Source organism: Melanerpes formicivorus, unplaced genomic scaffold, assembly GCF_026170545.1.
Source record: "Melanerpes formicivorus ecotype bairdi unplaced genomic scaffold, bMelFor1.0.p_v2 SCAF_31, whole genome shotgun sequence".
Classification (NCBI taxonomy): domain Eukaryota; kingdom Metazoa; phylum Chordata; class Aves; order Piciformes; family Picidae; genus Melanerpes; species Melanerpes formicivorus.
The window spans coordinates 4546402-4566593 of record NW_027142383.1 but is presented as its reverse complement, the minus strand read 5'-3'; the positions used below and the strand labels follow the sequence as shown (position 1 = coordinate 4566593).

The 20192-nt window shown below is 46.4% G+C and overlaps 1 protein-coding gene across 6 annotated transcripts in view; it reads left to right on the top strand.

Annotated features, from left to right (window-relative positions):
* Positions 1–20192, top strand: part of MIER3 (MIER family member 3) — a 94914-nt gene that overhangs the window by 2619 nt on the left and 72103 nt on the right. For 5 of the 6 annotated variants that reach the window (XM_068155404.1, XM_068155406.1, XM_068155403.1 and 2 more), the window contains exons 3-4: positions 421–566; positions 10871–11005. In XM_068155404.1, coding sequence (XP_068011505.1) covers positions 421–566; positions 10871–11005 — 281 coding nt within the window. The remainder of the gene's footprint in view (positions 1–420; positions 567–10870; positions 11006–20192) is intronic. The other variant, XM_068155407.1, reaches the window with a different exon arrangement.

Below are 20192 nucleotides of genomic sequence, written 5' to 3'. Positions count from 1 at the left end.
ACCTAAATTAGCTGTTTACCAGTGAAAAACTATGCTAGTTGCCATATAAATCATATAAATAGAATCAGAGCCTATAAACTAGTGTCTTGCAGTATCTGAAACCTTGTGATGTGTGCTTCAATCATGATTTCAAGGATGATTTGAACAATTTTTTTTTTGTTAAAATAGTCATTTGGGATTTTACTTTCTGAAACTTTCTTTCAATAGTTTAGATGCTTCACCCAAGCACGAGAGAGAGAGAGAAAACTGCACCCATTTTCATACTTATAAGTATCTGAATTTGTCAGATAGGAACTTGATCTAGGTTTTCTGGATTTTATGTAAAAATTCATGCAACCTTATTTTTCTGTGATGTAATTTCATGTTGAGAGATTATATATATCTAAAGGAAAAAGGACTCAAATCAGGATCTCTTGATAGTTGGCTCTTTATCATCTGAGGATCATGACTTTGACCCTTCTGCTGAAATGCTGGTACATGATTATGATGATGAGCGAACTCTTGAAGAAGAGGAAATGATGGAAGAAAAGAAACGTTTCAGCTCTGAAATTGAAGATTTAGAAAAGGTAAGTGTGATTTGCACTCCTAAATGTCCATATATGTTGCACCTTTTTTAGTGAAAAAAACACTCGATCTGTTCTTTGGCTTGTATTGCACTTTTAAAGGAATATAATTTTAAAAGTGTGGTGGGTTTGGAAGGGGTAAGGCCAAGAAGCCTCCTCCCTTCCCCCTTGTAAAGTAAAAGGGAAAAAAAAATTGAAGGGAAAGGAAAAAAAACTCGCAAGCTGAATTAGCAAAGCAGTGGAGCTATATTTACAAAGCAATGTAGGGAATGCAGGGGAATATTTACAAATTTACAATATCTACAATATATACAAAGATATACAACAGAGTAACACAGAAATGAGAGTGACCCCCTCGGCAGAGAGGGGTTCCCCACCTCCGCTCTCCCCTCTCTTCCCCCCCTTTCCCCAGAATGGGATAGAAAGAGAAAGAAAAGAGAGGAAAAAAAAAAAATGTTAGAAGCAGTTTGTGTTAATTGGAAAAGAGTTAATATACAGGCCTGGTATCTTGTTTTCAAGGCCGAGGCCTTGGCAGAAAGCCCAGCACAGAGTTAGCTGCAGAGCTGCTGCACCATGGAAAGGCGGAAGCAAGACTGAAGATAGGGTGCTGGAAAAACCCAGTATAGTCCCAGCTCAGAAGGTGCTTCCTCCCACTTCACCAATGAAATTAGTTTAGACTATTCCTTCCGTTTACCAACTTCCGTCCACCATATTCCCTTTCTTAAGGGAGCAGCGTCAACCGGCCACAAAAAGACTGGAACATATTTGTAATTCTTTGATGACTTCAAGTGAGTAAAAAAAAAAAATCTCCACAGTTTGTTTTGTTAATTGTGTTAGGATGTGAATAGGATGACATTTTAGTAAAATCATTTGATCAAAGCTGTTGGAAAAAAAGAAGTTGTAAACCAAGACTTTCTCTTTCTTTAATTTCTGTTTTGCTAGCTTTCTCCTATTACCTTCCACACTGGCTTTGCCTGGGATAGAGTTAAATTTCTTCATAGTAGCTTGTATGTGACTATGTTTTGAATTCATGCTAAATATGTTGGTAGCATAATGATGATTTAGTGCTTCCACAGCATCAAATTTTAAAAATTACTTCATTTTGATTAATAAACTGTTTTTATCTCAACCCACAAGTTTATTTTTCACTTTTATCCTTCTGTTTCTTCCCTCTGTCCCACACCAGGTGGTGAGGAATGAACAAGCAGCTTTGTGGTGCTTAGTTGCTGGCAAGAGTTAAGCCACAACAGTCCTTTTTGGTGCCTAATGTGGGGCACAAAGGGTTTGAGAGAACAGATTTGATCAGAGCATATTGGAAGGAATTTATTAATAGCTGCTGGTCATGATATTGATTTATCTGTTCTTGATTTTGATTTATCCTTATCTGCTCCTATTTTTATTTATTCCCCCCCCCCCCCGTATGTTCTAAGGATTTGTGTTGGCTTTTGCAGTTTGCTATGCTCTGTAGTGCTTAGTAATGTTTTGCCTGAGAGATTTATTATTAAAACACTAGCCTTGAGCTTAATCTTGTATTTGGGCTCTATACTGAAGCTGTTACTGTACTTTGGGTACCATCTCATGGAGATAATTATACTTCCTCTGAGAAATTTTTTTGTGGTGTAAATACAGAATGGCACTTTCACCACCTTCTTTCATGGTGTTTTCTCCCTCGTTGCAATAACTCTTCAGTATCTTGAACATCCTTAGGCAGTCAAAATACTTCTATAGGTGTTTCTTAGGAATATTGTTTTGGCTTTTTCTAAGGTAAACAAACTATTTAGGAGTATGACTCTGGCCCTGAGGCAGTGTGGTTATGGTTGGCAAAGCACATGGGAAAATATTGGGCAGGTATCTAGAAATCTTCTCATTTTCTATGGTCTGGAACTTCAATCCTAAACAAGTGCATAATCCTGATGAAGTGATAGAATGTTTAAAAACTAAATAATAAAAAAATGCCCTATCTATTCCAAAGAGGTGCAACTTCTTGCACTGTGCTAGGGCCTGGCCTGTACCTACCAAATGCTGCTCAACACTATTCATCCTAAATAAGAAGAGAGGGTCTGAATACATACTAACAGACACTATGGCTAAATCAGAGACCCAGCCCTCAACACTCATCCTTATAATTAAAAAGAAACAGTGGCAGTGGAAGTCAACTCAGTAAGTGATGAAAAAGCTTCTCCTAAGAGGGAGCAGGAGAGAGAAGAGGCAGCCTGTTTGGCAGCAGAGCAGCCACAAGAATGGGAGGAGGAAGGGACTGAAACAATAAATGAGACCCAAACCACCCTATCCCTAAGTGAGCTGTGAGATATGTGAGGAGATTTCAACCAGGTGAGCAAACTCTCAGCTGGTTACTCCAATACTCAGGAATTGGAGGGTAAAGAAACCCAGCAGCTAGAATCCCTTGCTAAGGATAAGGCCATTGACAAAGGGATTGGAAAAGGGCAGGAGTTTTCAGTCATTGATGGTGATTCCTGAGTGTGAAGGACAGGTATCCCATCAAGGAAGATCTTGCAAATTCCCAAAGCAAAGGGACCACCATTGGTGGTGGAGGTGATCTATAATAACCTGTCTGATAACCAAGTATCCGAAGACCCAGATGAAATTCAGTATATGTGGCCCATGTGGTGACAGTTGGTATGAAGTGCACTGATGTCATATGTCAACACCCTGGCAATAATGAGCTGGACAGACATGGAGGCACCAATATGGATGGATTGGCCAGACAACTCTAACAGTATGAAGATAATCTCACTTCTTCCCTACAGGCCTGCATCTTGGCTGTGGAGAAACTGACCCAAAACATTGTCCCAGCAATCTGAGAAGGATAGGCCCTCCTCACCCACTCAGCTATTAAGAGTCAGCCTTTTCCTGCTCAAAGGAGAGAGTATTGATGGCACACACCACATGCAACCCTCATGTCCTCCCCCTTTGTGGCTAGGGGGAGGACATGAGGAAGTGCAATAGTAAACTTACCAGGTACAAGAATTGCAAGAAAAAACAGTCAAAAGGCAACCATCCTGGAAAATTACTGCTCCAGTGTCTGTTGGGCAGAGTAGAAATGCTGATCGTACTTTTGACCCTAATGAAGGGACTTCTGGTTTTCAGTTACAAAAATCAAGTAATGAAGACTGACCAAGAATAGAGGGGCCTTGCCTTTGGCCAGGTGGAGGAAAGAGACAACTGGGTTTACTGGACTGTAGTGACCGTGGAAACACAGCCATGGACTGATTCAATCTGCACTGAAACAAGGTGAAACTCCTGAATGCCTGCAGTATATTGATGACATCATTGATAGGGGCAACGCAGCAGAGGAAGTGTTTGAGAAAAGGAGAAGAATAATCTAGATTATTTTTGTTTTCCCATAAGACAAAATAAGGTCAAAGGACCTTAGGAGATTTTGCCTGGTATATTATCCACTGCCTGGAGTACTATCTTGTGCCTCAGAAAGCAAGTTTCATGGCAACGTGGCACCCTTGAAATAATGGAATCAGACAACAGGACTCATATTTGAAATAGCCTCATAGACACCTGGGCCAAGGAGCATGTCATTGAGTGGGTGTATCACATCTGCTATTATGCACTAGCCTCAAGGAAAATTGAACAATACAACAGACTGTTAAAAGCTACAGTGAGAGCAATAGATGCTGGGACATCCAAGCCTTGGAATACACATTTAGCAGAAGCCACTTGGCTAGTTAACACTAGAGGATCTGCCAGTTGACTTGGCCCTGCCCAACAAAACCCCTGTGCACTGTCGAAAGCAATAGGGTCTTTTTAGTACATACAAGAATCTGGTTGGGAAAACCAATCTGGATTATTCCTTCTTTGGGAACAGGCAAGACTATTCATAGGATTGTTTTTGTTCAAGGACATGGGTGTACTTGTAATGCAGAAGAATGATGGAGTCCAATGTGTACCTCAAGGTGATACAATACTGAATGAAAATAACCCATGTTTTAAGTTGTATGATGGCAGTATTACATGATGGTGTATGTCACCAATGCTGTGGCTGCCATCTATCAAAGGTATTATAGCAGGAAACTCTTGCTGCTAGCCAGGCAAGAGGTATAATACAGTGTTAAACACTATGCCCTGGTCTAGAGAGACCATGAGGGGGGAATATAATGGATATACATTTAAATTGTTGTAACCTATGATTTGAGTTGTGTATTATAGGAACTACTGCAGCAGAAACCACTCAAACCAATGAAGAACGAGCCCCACAAGAAACAGTGCAAGTGCATCAGTAACCTGACCTCAGCTGGCTTTGGCACCCAGTAACTCCATGCAACACACCACTTCTCCTGTCCTGAGGAACACCTCTCCTGTCCTTTTGGGAAACAGACCTTAAAAACAAAGGGGTCCAGGAAGGTTGGACTTCAAGAAAGAAATCTTGATGGTGCAGGAACAAACTGTTCTAATGTGCCGAAAGATGGGCCAATGGGCAAGATGACCAGTCTGGATGGGCAAGGAACTTTTGAAGGAATTAAGGGAAAAAAAGAGGGTGTATCACCTTTGGGAAGAGGGGGAGGTAACTCAGGAAACATTTAAGGATGTTACCAGGTTGTGTAGGAAAAAAAATTGCAGAGGATAAAGCCCAGTTAGAACTTAAACTGGCCACTTCTGTGAAGGATAAGAAGAAATATTTTTATAAATATATTAATGGCAAAAAGAGGGGCAATGACAACTTCCACTCTTTATTGGACATGGAGGGGAATATAGTAACTAAAGATGAGGAAAAGACAGAGGTACTTAACACCTCCTTTGCTTCAAATTTCAATAGCAGGATAGGTTGTCTTCAGGACAACTGGCCTCCTGAGCTGGTAGATGGGGTCAGGGAGCAGTATAGCCTCCCTGTAATCCAGGAGGAAGCAGTTAGAGATCTGCTGAGCCACATGGATCCTTACAAGTCTATGAGACTGGATGGGATCCATCCTAGGGTAATGAGAGAGCTGGCAGATGAACTTGCCAAGCTGCTCTCTGTCATTTTTCAACAGCCCTGGCTCTCTGGAGAGGTCCCAGATGACTGGAAGTTGGCCAATGTGATGCCTATCCACAAGAAGGGCCAGAAGGAGGAACCGGGACATTACAGGCCTGTCAGCCTGACTTCAGTGCCAGGCAAGATTATGGAACAGATCATCTTGAATGTGATCAGTTGACACGACACCTACAGGATGGCCAAGGGATCAGACCCAGCCAGCATGGATTTAGGAGGGGCAGGTCCTGCCTGACCAACCTGATCTCCTTTTATGACCAGGTGACCCACCTGGTGGATGGGGGAAAGGCTGTGGATGTAGTCTATCTGGACCTCAGCAAAGCCTTTGATACTCTCCCATAGCAAACTCCTGGCCAAGCTGGCAGCCTATGGCTTGGACAGCAGCATTCTGCAATGGGTTAAAAACTAGCTGGATGGCCAGGCCCAGAGAGTGGTGGTGAATGGTGCCACATCCAGTTGGTGGCCAGTCACTAGTGATGTCCCCTAAGGATCAGTGCTGGGATCAATTCTGTTTAATATCTTTATTGATGAGGGGATTGGGTCCACCATTAGTAAGTTTGCAGATGACACCAGGCTGGGAGCATGTGTTGATCCATTAGAGAATAGGAGGGCTCTGCAGAGGGACCTTGACAGGCTGGATAGATGGGCAGAGTTCAGCAGCATGAGATTTAGCAGGTGTAAGTGCCAGGTTCTACACATTGGCCACAACAACCCCATGCAGTGCTACAGGCTGGGGTCAGAGTGGCTGGAGAGTAGCCAGGCAGAAAGGGACCTGGGGGTATTGGTTGACAGCTGGCAAAATGTGAGCCAGCAGTGTGCCCAGGTGGCCGGGAAGGCCAATGGCATCCTGGCTTGTATCAGGAATAGTGTGGCCAGCAGGAGCAGGGAAGTCATTGTGCCCCTGTACTCAGCACTGGTTAGGCCACACCTTGAGTACTGTGTCCAGTTCTGGGCCCCTCAGTTTAAGAAGGACATTGAGACACTTGAACGTGTCCAGAGAAGGGCAACGAAGTTAGTGAGGGGCTTGGAACACAAGCCCTATGAGGAGAGAGGCTGAGGGAGCTGGGGTTGCTTAGCCTGGAGAAGAGTAGGCTCAGGGGACACTTTACTGTTCTTTACAACTACCTGAAGGGAGTTTGTAGCCAGGTGGAGGTTGTCTTCTTCTCCCAGGCAACCAGTGACAGAATGAGAGGACACAGTTTCATGCTGTGCCAGGGGAGGTCTAGGCTCGATGTTAGGAGAAAAATCTTTACAGAAAGACTGATTTGCTATTGGAATGTGCTGCCTAGAGAGTTGGTGGAGTCACCACTGTCTCTGGAAGTGTTTCAAAAAAGACTTGATGTGGCACTTAGTGCCATGGTTTAGTTGATTAGATGGTGTTGGGTAATAGGTTGGACTTGATGATTTCAGAGGTCCTTTCCAACATGGTTAATTCTGTGATTCTGTGTGGGAGTGACCACTGTAGCAGATAAAGCCTGAAGTTGTAGACCAAATTAACTCAATGAACATTTTATATCTATTTATGGACACTTTACAGACTTATAGGAGGAAGGGGTGGTTAATCATGTATTGCAGTGGGGTGGAACCTGAATGTCACATAAATGGTATGGAATGAGGCTTGGAGAATGTACTGATATTTGCTGGGATAAAGTTAAATTTCTTCATAGTAGCTTGTATGGGCCTATGTTTTTGATTTGTGCTAAACACAGTATTGATAACACACTGATGTTTTAGTTGTTGCTGAACAGTGCTTATGAGGCAGAGCCAAGCCATGCAACGTCATTTTGCAAGAGAACTAGTCTTCTCGCTCGAATGCAGCTAGTAGCATGTGGCTCATTCCTGAATTGTTCTCCAGTTGGTCCTGTGGCCAGGGACAGGGATGGCTGTAACTTGTCGCAAAGCTGTTTTCAAAAGATCTGTCAACCCTGACTGAGGTTGAACTTAAGCAGGCAGTTGTCCAGGCAACTGGCTGCAGAGAGTGCTGGAGTCTGGCACCTGAAATGGAGGGCAATGGAGATAACACCTGCATTAGGTGTGAACAGCTCGATTGTCTGCTTAACCTAGTGGCTGAACTCAAGGAAGAAGTTGCTAGATTTAGGACTGTAAGGGAATGTGAAAGGGAGTTGGATTTGGGTAATTAGGCTCTGCAGGCTCCCCTAGCAGAGGGAGGTGACCCAAGATGCAGCAGGAAATGGATACAGGTCCCTGTTAGGAGATGCAAAGTAAAACCCTCACAGCTCCCCTCACCTTCCTAGCTGCCCTTGCAAAACAAATATGGGGCCCTGGAAGTTGAGGGTGAGGTGAAAGAGAAGACAGAAGAGAGACCATCTGAGGTGTTGCCTAAAGCCAAACAGCCTGCCACCTGCATCAGGACTTGTTCCCTTAAAAAAAAGAGGAGGGTAATTGTTATTGGTGATTCTCTCCTGAGGGGAACAGAGGGCCCCATATGTTGGCTGGATACTTCCCACAGGGAAGTTTGCTGCCTTCCTGGGGCCCGGGTCAGAGATGTTACCAGAAGGCTGCCTAGTCTGATACAGTCCTCTGATTACTATCCCTTGATAGTTATGCAAATAGGAGCGATGATGTTGAAACCAGAGGTCCAAAGGCAATCAAAAAGGACTTCAAGGCTCTGGGAAAACTGGTTGAGGAGTCAGGGGCACAGGTAATGTTTTCATCAATACCCTTAGTTGCAGGAACGAATACTGAAAGGAACAGGAAAGCAGGTGCAGTTAACAAGTGGCTCAGAGGCTGGTGCCACCAACAGAATTTTGGGCTTTTGATCTTGTGGAACTTTCTGTGGCACCAGGTCCACTAGCAACAGATGGAGCATATCTTTCCCAGAGGGGGAGAAAGATCCTAGCACATGAGAATAGCCTATCTCACAGAGGGAAAAGGGTTCTAGGAAGGGAGTTAGCAGGTCTCATTGACAGGGCTTTAAACTAGATTTGAAAGGGGAAGGGGCTGAAACCATTCCCCCCAGACAGGAGTCTGAGGGTGGTAAGCTGGAGTCAGGGGTGAAACCAGCAGCCCAGCTCAAGTGCATGTACACTAATGCACAAAGTAGGGGTAACAAACAAGAGGAGCTGGAAGCCTTGTTACAGCAGGGTAGTTATGATGTAGTTGCCATCACTGAGATGTGGTGGGATGACTCAGATTAATGGAGCACTGTAATTGATGGCTACAGGCTCTTCAGGAGAGACAGGTAAGGGAGAAGGGGTGGAGGGGTTGCCCTGTACATCAGGGAGGCTCTAGATGCCATGGAACTAGAGATCAAGAATGATCAGGTTGAGTGTCTATGGGTGAGAATTAGAGGGAAGGCCAACAAGGCTGATATCCTGGTTGGAGTCTGTTATAGACCACCCAACCAGGATGAAGAGGTTGATGAATTATTTTATAGGAAGCTAGAGGCTGTCTCAAGATTGCCAGACCTTGTTCTTATGGGCGATTTTAACCTGCCTGATATCTGCTGGGAACTTAACACAGCAGAGAGGAGGCAGTCCAGAAGGTTCTTAGAGTGTATGGAGGATAGCTTCTTATCCCAGGTGCTGTGTGAGCCTACTGGGGTAAGGCTTTGTTGACCTTTTTACAAACAGAGAAAGGCTAGTGGGAGATGTGGTTGTTGGAGGCTGTCTAGGGTCCAGTAACCATGAGATAATTGAGTTGTCAATATGCAGTCCAGCTAGGAGGGGCAGCAACAAAACCTCCACTCGGGACTTTCAGAGGGCAGACTTCAGGTTACTTAAGGAACTAACTCAGAAGGTACCTTGGGAAACAGCTCTTAAAAACAAAGGGGTCCAGGTGGGCTGGACCTACTTCAAGAAAGAACTCTTGAAGGCGCAGGAACAGGCTGTGCCAGTGTGCTGGAAGATGAGCTGCTGGGGCAGATGGCCAGCCTGCATGGGCAATGAACTTCTGAGCAAATTAAAGGACAAAAGTAGGGTGTGTCATCTTTTGGAGGAAGGAGAGGCCACCCATGAAATGTTTAAGGATGTTGATAGGTCATGTAGGAAAAAAATTGGAGAGGCAAAAGCCCATTTAGAGCTTAGACTGGCCACTTCTGTGAAGGACAACAAAAAATCCTTTTACAAATATATTAATGGCAAGAGGAGGGGCAAGGACAACTTGCACTCATTAGTAGACATGGAGGGGAATGTAGTAACAAAAGATGAGGAAAAGGCAGAGGTCCTTAACAACTTCTTTTCCTCAATTTTTAATAGCAAGATAGGTTGTCTTTTGGACAACTGGCCTCCTGAGCTGGCATGCGGAGTTAGAGAGCAGTATAGTTCCCCTCTGATGCAGGAGGAAACAGTTAGAGACCTGCTCAGCCACTTGGATCCCCACAAGTCCATGGGACCAGATGGGATCCATCCTAGGGTGCTGAGAGAGCTGGCAGATGAGCTGGTGAAGCTGCTCTCCATCATTTTTCAGCAGTCCTGGTTCACTGCAGATGTCCCAGAGGACTGGAAGCTGACCAAAGTGGTGCCCATCCACAAGAAGGGCCAGTTGGAGGAGCCAGGGAATTACAGGCCTGTCAGCCTGACCTCAGTGGCAGGCAAGATTATGGAACAGGTCATCTTGAGTGCAATCACACAGCACTTACAGGATGGCCAAGGGATCAGGCCCAGCCAGCATGGATTTAGGAAGGGCCGTTCTTTTCATTACTAATAAAAAAAAAATTGTTTTTCATAATTAAATTGTCTTTATTTCAGCTCGCAAGTTTTTCTCCCTTTTACCTTTCCGATTCTCCCTTCCATCCCAGTGGGGGAGGAATGAGCAAGTGGCTATGTGGTGCTTATTTGCTGGCTAGAGTTAAATAACATCTCAACACGCATAAAATATATTGTGTGGAAGATGGATAGGAGGGATAAAAATTTGCTGTATTAGTTTTGTGACATTTTGCATGCTTGCAGCTGTACCTATATTGGACTAAAGTCTTCAAGTTTTTTCTGCATTTCTTTCCTGAAGGGGACTTGTTAGTGTTTCTAGTGTATCTTCTGTCTTGAAGAAATATAGCCACACCATATTATACAGTATGAATCTTATAAGGAGCAAATTTTTAATAATTGCTCTTTAGTTTCATCCAGTAACTTATTTGCTTCAATAGTGTGATGGGACGTTATTTTATGTTCAGATATATGACTATGAATATGGTGCCTGGAAGTATTTTAGATCTTTAATCAAAATTCTTGCTTTTAATGAAGGTTTTTTGTTCACTTTTTATTTTTGAAAATATAACATCCTTTTAGGACTGAACTGTTTAGGAGTATTTGGCAATATGTTGAAATGTTTGTAAATCTTCTTGTATTAGGAAGGAAACATGCCATTGGAAGATTTACTGGCATTCTATGGCTATGAACCTGCAATTCCAGTTGTTGCTGGTTCTAGTGTGGATAGCTCTCCAAGTGAGCTTGCAGATGAACTTCCAGATATGACTCTAGATAAAGTAAGTCAAATTTCTTTTCCCCTGTATTACAGTTCGAAATCAGAAATCCAGATGACCTTAAACTATATTTGATTATCTCTCTATGTTGACCTTTGTCAATTTCAATATACAATTAAGAGTTACTGTATTAGTGGTGAACTCATTTGTGTTAGGCTGGACTTGATGATTTTTTAAAGGTCTTTTACAACCCAAATGTTTCTGAGTTTCTGTTCTGAATTTATTGGTTTTCAAGGATATTGAGGATATGAATCTAATTATAATTATCACACTTAAACATGCATAGCAGCTTTTTGGCATTAAATTACTACAAATGAGAAATGAACAAGTTAACGTTAACGTTTCTTCTAAAACAGAGGTGAAACCAGCAGCCCGGATGAAGTGCATGTACACTAATGCACGAAGCATGGGCAACAAACAAGAGGAGCTAGAAGCCTTGCTGCAGCAGGAAAGTTATGATGTAGTTGCCATCACAGAGACGTGGTGGGATGACTCACATGACTGGAGCGCTGCAATTGATGGCTACAGGCTCTTCAGGAGAGACAGGCAAGGAAGAAGGGGTGGAGGGGTGGCCCTGTACATCAGGAAGGCACTAGATGCCATTGAGCTGGAGATCAGGGACGATCGGGTTGAGTGCCTGTGGGTGAGAATTAGAGGGAAGGCCAACAGGGCTGACATCCTGGTTGGAGTCTGTTATAGACCACCCAAGCAGGAGGAAGATGTTGATGAGTCATTCTATAGGCAGCTTAAGGCTGTCTCAAGATCACCTGACCTTGTTCTCATGGGCGACTTCAACTTGCCTGATATCTGCTGGGATCTTAACATAGCAGAGAAGAGGCAATCTAGGAGGTTCTTAGAATGCATGGAGGACAGCTTCTTATCCCAGGTGCTGCGTGAGCCTACCAGGGGTAAGGCTATGCGTGACCTCTTCACCAATAGGGAAGGGCTGGTGGGTGATGTGGTGGTCGGAAGGTGTTTAGGGGCCAGTGACCACGCGATAATTGAATTTTCAGTATTTGGTCAAGCTAAGAGGGGTAGCAAGAAGACCTCCACTCTGGATTTCCAGAGGGCACACTTCAGGCTACTCAAAGAACTAATTCAGAGTGTTCCTTGGGATAAAGCCTTTAAAAACAAAGGGTTCCAGGAGAGCTGGACCTACTTCAAGGAAGAATTGTTGAAGGCTCAGGGACAGGCTGTGCCAATGTGCCGGAAGATGAGCTGCCGGGGCAGACGGCCAGCCTGGATGGTTAATGAACTTTTAATAGAACTAAGGGAAAAAAAGAGGGTGTATCATCTTTGGAAGAGAGGGGAGGCAACCTGTGAAAAATTTAAGGATGTTGCTAGGTCTTGTAGGAAGAAAATTAAGTAGGCAAAAGCGTATTTGGAGCTTAGACTGGCCTCTGCTGTGAAGGACAACACAAAGTCCTTCTATAAATACATTAATAGCAAGAGGAAGGGCAGAGACAACCTCCACTCCTTGGTGGACACGGAGGGGAACGTTGTGATAAGGGATGAGGAAAAGGCAGAGATACTTAACACCTTCTTTGCCTCAATTTTTACTAGTAAGACAGAATGTCTTCCAGACAGCTGGCCTCCAGAGCTGGCAGAAGGAGCCAGGGAGCAGCATAGTTTTCCACTGTTCCAAAATGGGGTAGTTGGTGATTTGCTCAGCCGCTTGGATTCCCACAAGTCCATGGGACCAGATGGAATCCATCCTAGGGTGCTGAGGGAGCTGTCAGAGGAGCTGGCCAAGCTGCTCTCCATTATTTTTCAGCAGTCCTGGCTCACTGTGTCGAGGGTTGAAGGGGAAGGCCGCAAAGCCTTCTTCCCCCTCCTGTAAGTAATGGGAAGAAAATTGAAAGGGAAAAAAACCGCAAAGCCGGATTAGCAAAGCAATGTGCTATATTTACAAAGCAGTTTAGGGAACACAAGCGAATATATAGAATTTACAGTTTTTACAATATATACAGAAATATACAACAAAATAACTCAGAAATGAGATTTTCCTCCTTTGCTGAGGAGGGTTCCCTACCCCTGTACCCCCTTCTCTCCCCCTTTTCCCCAGAGAGGGTTAGAGAGAAAAAGGAATAATTATTAATTAAAAGCACTTAGGCAGTTATGTGGTAGAAAAGGCCTTATCTTTTTCCATGGTCAGTCTGGCCGAAAGCCCAGAAAGCTGCGAGCTGCCACAAGGAAGAAGAGAAGTGCAGGACTGCCCAGAATACTCTGCTGTACTCCAAGTTCAAAGGTGCTTTCTACCAATCTACCAATGAAATTAGTTTAGATCCGTCTTTTATTTACAAACATTCAGCCACAATGTCCCCTTTCTTAAAGGCACAGCCTCAAACAGTCGCAGTCCACCCCTTCTAACAAATTTCATTGGCTGTTCATACTGTCCATCCAATCCAAGACAATATTTACAGTTTGTGAGTAAAGTTCATAGTCCATTCCGGCTATGCTCACATGTTGATGATGCAAAAGTCCAAGAAAATGAGAAAATGAGAAAAATGGAAAACAGTTCATTTCTTCACCGATGAAGCGAAGAAAAGGAAAACAGGGATTCTCAGGGTCTCTTAGTTGACTCAGGGCTCTCAGGGATCTCAGGGTTCGTGCATCGTAGATTCCTCGTTGATTCTTCCTTTGGACACGATGTAGCCGCACAACAGTTTGCAATTAACCTCTTTCAGCTAAAGTTAAATTTCTTTGTGGAATACACTGAATTTCACCATTCTCTTGCATTACCCAATAAGTGTGACCCGGACCTTCAGCTGAAACCACCCCTCGGACAGGTTTAGCCTCTCCTGAGGGCGAAAATACCCAAACAGTTTTACCTAACAGATTCTTTCCTCTAACAACAGGAACTCTATCACCTTCCACTTTCGGTAGCAGATCTGAATGTGCAGGTCCAGCTCAGTTCACTGAACCTCTACTATTTATAGTTTCATAGTTTCATTCAGGGCTGGAAGGGACCACAAAGATCATCTAGTTCCAACCCCCCTGCCATGGGCAGGGACACCCCACACTAGATCAGGCTGGACAGAGCCTCATCCAGCCTGCTCTTAAACACCCCCAGGGACAGGGCCTCGACCACCTCCCTGGACAACACATTCCAGGGTTTCACCACTCTCATGGTGAAGAACCTCTTCCTCACATCCAGCCTGAACCTCCCCACCTCCAGCTTCATTCCATTTCCCCTAGTCCTATCACTACCTGAGATCCTGAGAAGTCCTTCCCCAGCCTTCCTGTAGGCCCCCCTCAGATACTGGAAGGCCACAATTAGGTCACCTCAGAGCCTTCTCTTCTGCAGACTGAACAGCCCCAACTCCTTCAGTCTGTCCTCATAGGAGAGGTGCTCCAGCCCTCTGATCATCCTTGTGGCCCTTCTCTGGACACGTTCCAGCACCTCCACATCCCTCTTGTAATAGGGGCTCCAGATCTGGATGCAGTACTCCAGGTGGGGTCTCACCAGGGATGAGTAGAGGGGGAGGATCACCTCCCTCGACCTGCTGGCCACACTTCTCCTGATGCAGCCCAGGATCTGATTGGCTTTGCGGGCTGCAAGTGCACACTGAGAGCTCATGTTGAGCTTTTTGTCCACCAGCACCCCCAAGTCTCTTTCCTCAGGGCTGCTTTCCAGCCAGTCACTGCCCAGCCTGTATTTGTGCCTGGGATTGCCTCGACCCAGATGCAGGACCCTGCACTTGCTCTTATTGAACCTCATGAGGTTGGCTTGTGCCCACCTCTCCAGCCTGTCAAGGTCCCTCTGGATGGCCTCCCTTCCCTCCAGCGTGTCTGCTGCACCACACAGCTTGGTGTCATCAGCAAACTTGCTGAGGGTGCACTCAATGCCACTGTCCATGTCCCCCACAAAGATGTTGAACAAGACAGGTCCCAGGACTGATCCCTGAGGGACTCCGCTTGTCACTGGCCTCCACTGGGACATGGAGCCATTGACAGCCACTCTTTGGGTGCGGCCATCAAGCCAGTTCCTTATCCATCTAGTGGTCCAGGATGTGGTGCCTGACAGTGTCGAAGGCTTTGCTCAGGTCCAGGTAAATGACATCAGTTGCTCACCCATGATCTTTCCAGGCACTGAGGTGAGACTGACTGGCCTGTAGTTCCCTTGTTCCTCCTTCTTACCCTTTTTGAAGATGGGGGCAATGTTTCCCCTTTTCCAGTCTGTGGGGACTTCCCCAGACTACCATGACTTTTGAAATATAATAGAGAGGGGTTTAGCAACCTCATCTGCCAGTTCTCTCAGTACCCGTGGGTGTATCCCATCGGGTCCCATGGACTTGAACACTTTCAGGTTCTTCAGGTGATCACGAACCTGATCTTCACTTACAATGGGCAGTTCTTCCTCCCCGTCCCTGGCATTGTCTTCCATAACATCAGGAGTGTGGCTAGAGGCCCTTGCAGTGAACACTGAGATAAAGAAGTTAAGTACCTCAGCCTTTTCCTCATCACTTGTGACCATGTCACCATTTTCCTTTCTGAGGGGGCCCACACCTTCCCTAGTCTTCTTCTTCCCATTAATATACCTGTAGAAGTTCTTAGTGTTCCCTTTAATCTCCCTGGCTAGATTCAATTCAAACTCTGCTTTGGCTTTCCTAACCAGGACTCTTGCTGCTCGGGCAGCTTCCTTATATTCCCCCTGTTCTACCTGTCCTTCTCTCCACTTCCTGTAGAGTTTCCTTTTAAGTAATAGTGTGTCCAGTAGCTCCTTGCCCATCCAGGCAGGCCTCCTAGCATTCTTACCTGCTTTTCTCTTTGTTGGTATACAGAGCTCCTGGACACAGAGGACGTGGTCCTTGAATACTGGCCAGCTGTCCTGGGTCCCTCTTCCCTCCAGGGCTTTGTCCCACGTCACTTTGGCTAGCAGGTCCCTGAAGCGATCAAAATCTGCACGCCTAAAGTCTAGGGTCGTAAGCTTGGAATACTTCCTCCTGATTGCACTGAGGATATTCAGGACAGAATGTTTTCCAGACAGCTGGCCTCCAGAGCTGGCAGAAGGAGCCAGGGAGCAGCATAGTTTTCCACTGTTCCAAAATGGGGTAGTTGGTGATCTGCTCAGCCACCTGGATCTCCACGAGTCCATGGGAGCAGATGGGATCCATCCTAGGGTGCTGCGGGAGCTGTCAGAGGAGCTGGCCAAGCCGCTCTCCATCATTTTTCAGCAGTGCTGGCTCACTGGAGATGTCCCAGAGGACTGGAAGCTGGCCAACGTGGTGCCCATCCACAAGAAGGGCCGGTTGGATGAGCCAGGGAATTATAGGCCTGTCAGCCTGACCTCAGTGCCAGGCAAGATCATGGAACAGGTCATCCTGAGTGCAATCACACAGCACTTAGAGGATGGCCAAGGGATCAGGCTCAGCCAACATGGATTTAGGAAGGGGAGGTCCTGCCTGACCAACCTGATCTCCTTCTATGATCAGGTGACCCGCCTGGTGGATGTGGGGAGGCCTGTGGATGTAGTTTACCTGGACTTCAGCAAGGCCTTTGACACCGTCCCCCATAGCAAACTGCTGGCCAAGCTGTCAGCCCATGGCTTGGACAGCAGCACTCTGAGCTGGGTTAGGAACTGGCTGGATGGCCGAACCCAGAGAGTGGTGGTGAATGGTGTCACATCCAGCTGGCGGCCAGTCAGTAGTGGAGTCCCCCAGGGATCAGTGCTGGGCCCCATCCTCTTTAACATCTTTATTGATGATCTGGATGAGGGCATTGAGTCTATCATCAGTAAATTTGCTGATGACACCAAGCTGGGGGCAGTAGTTGATCTGCTAGAGGGTAGAGAGGCTTTGCAGAGAGACCTCGACAGGCTGGACAGATTGGCAGAGTCCAAAGGCATGAGATTTAACACATCCAAGTGCCGGGTTCTGCACATTGGCCACAACAACCCCATGCTGTGCTACAGGCTGGGGTCAGAGTGGCTGGAGAGCAGCCAGGCAGAGAGGGACCTGGGGGTGCTGGTTGATGGTAGGATGAACATGAGCCTGCAGTGTGCCCAGGTGGCCAAGAGGGCCAATGGCATCCTGGCCTGCATTAATAACAGTGTGGCCGGCAGGGGCAGGGAAGTCTTTCTGCCCCTGTACGCTGCACTGGTTAGGCCACCCCTCGAGTACTGTGTCCAGTTCTGGGCCCCTCAGTTTAGGAAGGATGTTGACTTGCTGGAACGAGTCCACAGAATGGCAACAAAGTTAGTGAGGGGCTTGGAACACAAGCCCTATGAGTAGAGACTGAGGGAGCTGGGGCTGCTTAGCCTGGAGAGGAGGAGACTCAGGGGTGACCTTATTGCTCTCTACAACTACCTGAATGGGGGTTGTAGAAAGGCAGAGGTTGTTCTCTTCTCCCAGGCAGCCAGCACCAGAACAAGAGGACACAGTCTCAGGCTGCGCCAAGGGAAGTTCAGGCTGGAGGTCAGGAGGAAGTTTTACACAGAGAGACTAATTGCCCATTGGAATGGACTGCCCGGGGAGGTGGTGGAGTCGCCATCACTGGAGGTGTTCAGGAGGAGACTTGACAGGGTGCTTGGTTACATGGGTTAGTTGATTAGGTGGTGTTGGGTGATAGGTTGGACGCGATGATCTTGAAGGTCTCTTCCAACCTGGTCTGGTCTATTCTGTTCTATTCTATATTAAATTCAACTGCTTCATGGTCACTGCAGCCAAGGCCGTCTATGAGCCTCACATTGCTTACCAGCCCTTCCCTGTTGGTGAGAACAAGGTCCAGCATAGCACCATTTCTTGTTGGTTCCTCTACCATTTGGAGGAGGAAGTTGTCTTCTATGCAGTCCAGGAACATCCTGGATTGCTGGTGCCTTGCTGTGTTGTCCCTGCAGCAGATGTCCGGGTGGTTGAAATCACCCATGAGGACCAGGGCTTGTGACCTGGAAGCTGCTTCTATTTGCCTATGGAGGGCCTCATCTGCTTGGATCTGCTGGTCAGGTGGACTGTAGGAGACCCCCACAGTAATATCTCCTTCCCCTGTCCTGCCTTTAATTTTAACCCATACGCTCTCAACTAGCTCATCATCTCTCCCCAGGTGGAGCTCCACTGATTCCAACTGGCTATTGACATAGAGGGCAACACCTCCTCCTCTCCTTCCCTGCCTATCCTTCCTAAAGAGTTTATACCCATCTATGCCAACATTCCAGTCATGGGATTCATCCCACCAAGTTTCAGTAACAGCCACTATGTCGTGGCATCCCAGCAGCACAGTGGCCCTTAACTCATCCTGTTTGTTGCCCAAGCTGCGCGCATTCGCATAGAAGCACTTCAGGGCCAGCCCAGCTGTCCTCCTCTTGTGCCAAATCCCCTCGGTTTCCACAGAATGTCCTGGTGGATCATTCGTGGCTTGCCTCAGGGCAGCAAGTTGAGAGCCCTTACCAGCTCTCCTTCTCTCTGCTGCTGGTGAGCTGCCCCTCTGTTTGTCACCAGCCAGCAGGAGACTATTAACCCCTTCCCCCTTCAAATCTAGTTTAAAGCCCTATCAATGAGCCCTGCCAATTCCTGCCCCAGGATTCTTATCCCCCTCTGGGACAAGTGTGTCCCATAAGTTGTTTTCAGCTCAGGTGCCTCGAAAACCAATCCATGATTGTGGAACCCAAAGCCCTGTCAATGGCACCAGACCCTGAGCCATGGATTGACCTGTCGGCCCTTCCTCAGTGTGTCCTCATCCATTGCTGACGTTAGAGGGATGGCAGAGAACACGACTTGAGCCCCTGATCCCTTTAGCATTTGCCCTATGGTTCTGAAATCTTTTTTAATAGATTGTGAGCCTCTCATTGTTACGTCGTCACTGCCCACCTGAAAGACCAGAAGTGGGTAGTAGTCTGAAGGACTCACGAGTTTGGGAATTCTATCTACAACATCTTTTACTTGGGCACCAGGGAGGCAGCTGACCGCTCTATGAAATTGGTCTGGTCTGCATATTGGGCCCTCTGTTCCCCTCAGTAGGGAGTCTCCTATGACGATGACCCTGCGAGGTTTCTTTTCTGGGTAAGTTTTGATGGCTGGCCTGAGGCAACCTGTCATTGGTGCAGCTTCTGACCTTCTTGAGTCCTCGGCCTTACCAATGACCTGTTCCTCCTGCACAGCCTCATACCTGTTCTGTAACTGCACTGGAGCCAGCGCGCTGCTCACAGGAGCAGACTTCCTTTGTTTGCATTTCTTTCGTCGGGCAGAGACCTGTTCCCATTGGCCCTGCTCATGTGGGTTACTACAGGGAGGTTGAGAATCTTGCTTCTGGGAAGGTATCAAACTCCCTGTTCCCCTAAGTGTTACCCCCTGTTCTGGTTTAGAAGAGATTACCAGCCAGGTTGCTTGTGCTAACTGCTTTTCCCAGTTTTTAAGAGATCCACCCCCCATGGCTTTAAGAGTGGTCTTCAGCAAACCGTTGTAGCGTTCAATCTTCCCTGAAGCTGGTGCATAGTAGGGAATATGGAATAGACACTCAATACCGTGCTCTTTTGCCCAGCCCTTTAGAAGGTTGTTCTTGAAATGAGTTCCATTGTCTGACTCAATCCTCTCTGGAGTTCCATGTCTCCACAGGATCTGTTTCTCCAGAGTGAGAATGGTGTTGCGTGCAGTTGCATGTGGAACTGAATAAGTTTCCAACCATCCAGTGTTTGCCTCTACCATAGTAAGCACGTATTGCTTACCAGAACGAGAACGTGGTAGAGTGATGTAGTCAATCTGCCAAGCTTCACCATACTTGTACATGGACCATCTGTCACCATACCACAAGGGCTTAAGTCGTTTTGCCTGCTTAATAGCAGCACTAATGTCACAGTCATGGATGACTTGTGTGATAGCATCCATGGAAATGTCTATGGATCTGTCACGAGCCCATTGGTATGTTGCATCTCTGCCTTGATGTCCTGATGAATCGTGAGCCCACCGAGCTAAGAATATCTCCCCTCGGTGTTTCCAGTCGAGATCGAGATTAGAGTCCATGTCTACTTGAGAAACTCTTGCAGCTAGATCTGCCTGATGGTTGTGTTGTTGTTCCTCAGTAGCTTTGCTCTTAGGAATGTGAGCATCGATGTATCTCACTTTCACTGGAATTCTCTCGATTCGATCAGCAATGTCCTGCCATAGGTTGGCTGCCCAAATGGGTTTTCCTTTTCTCTGCCAACCACTCTTTTTCCAGTTCTTTAGCCAACCCCACAGAGCATTGGCTACCATCCATG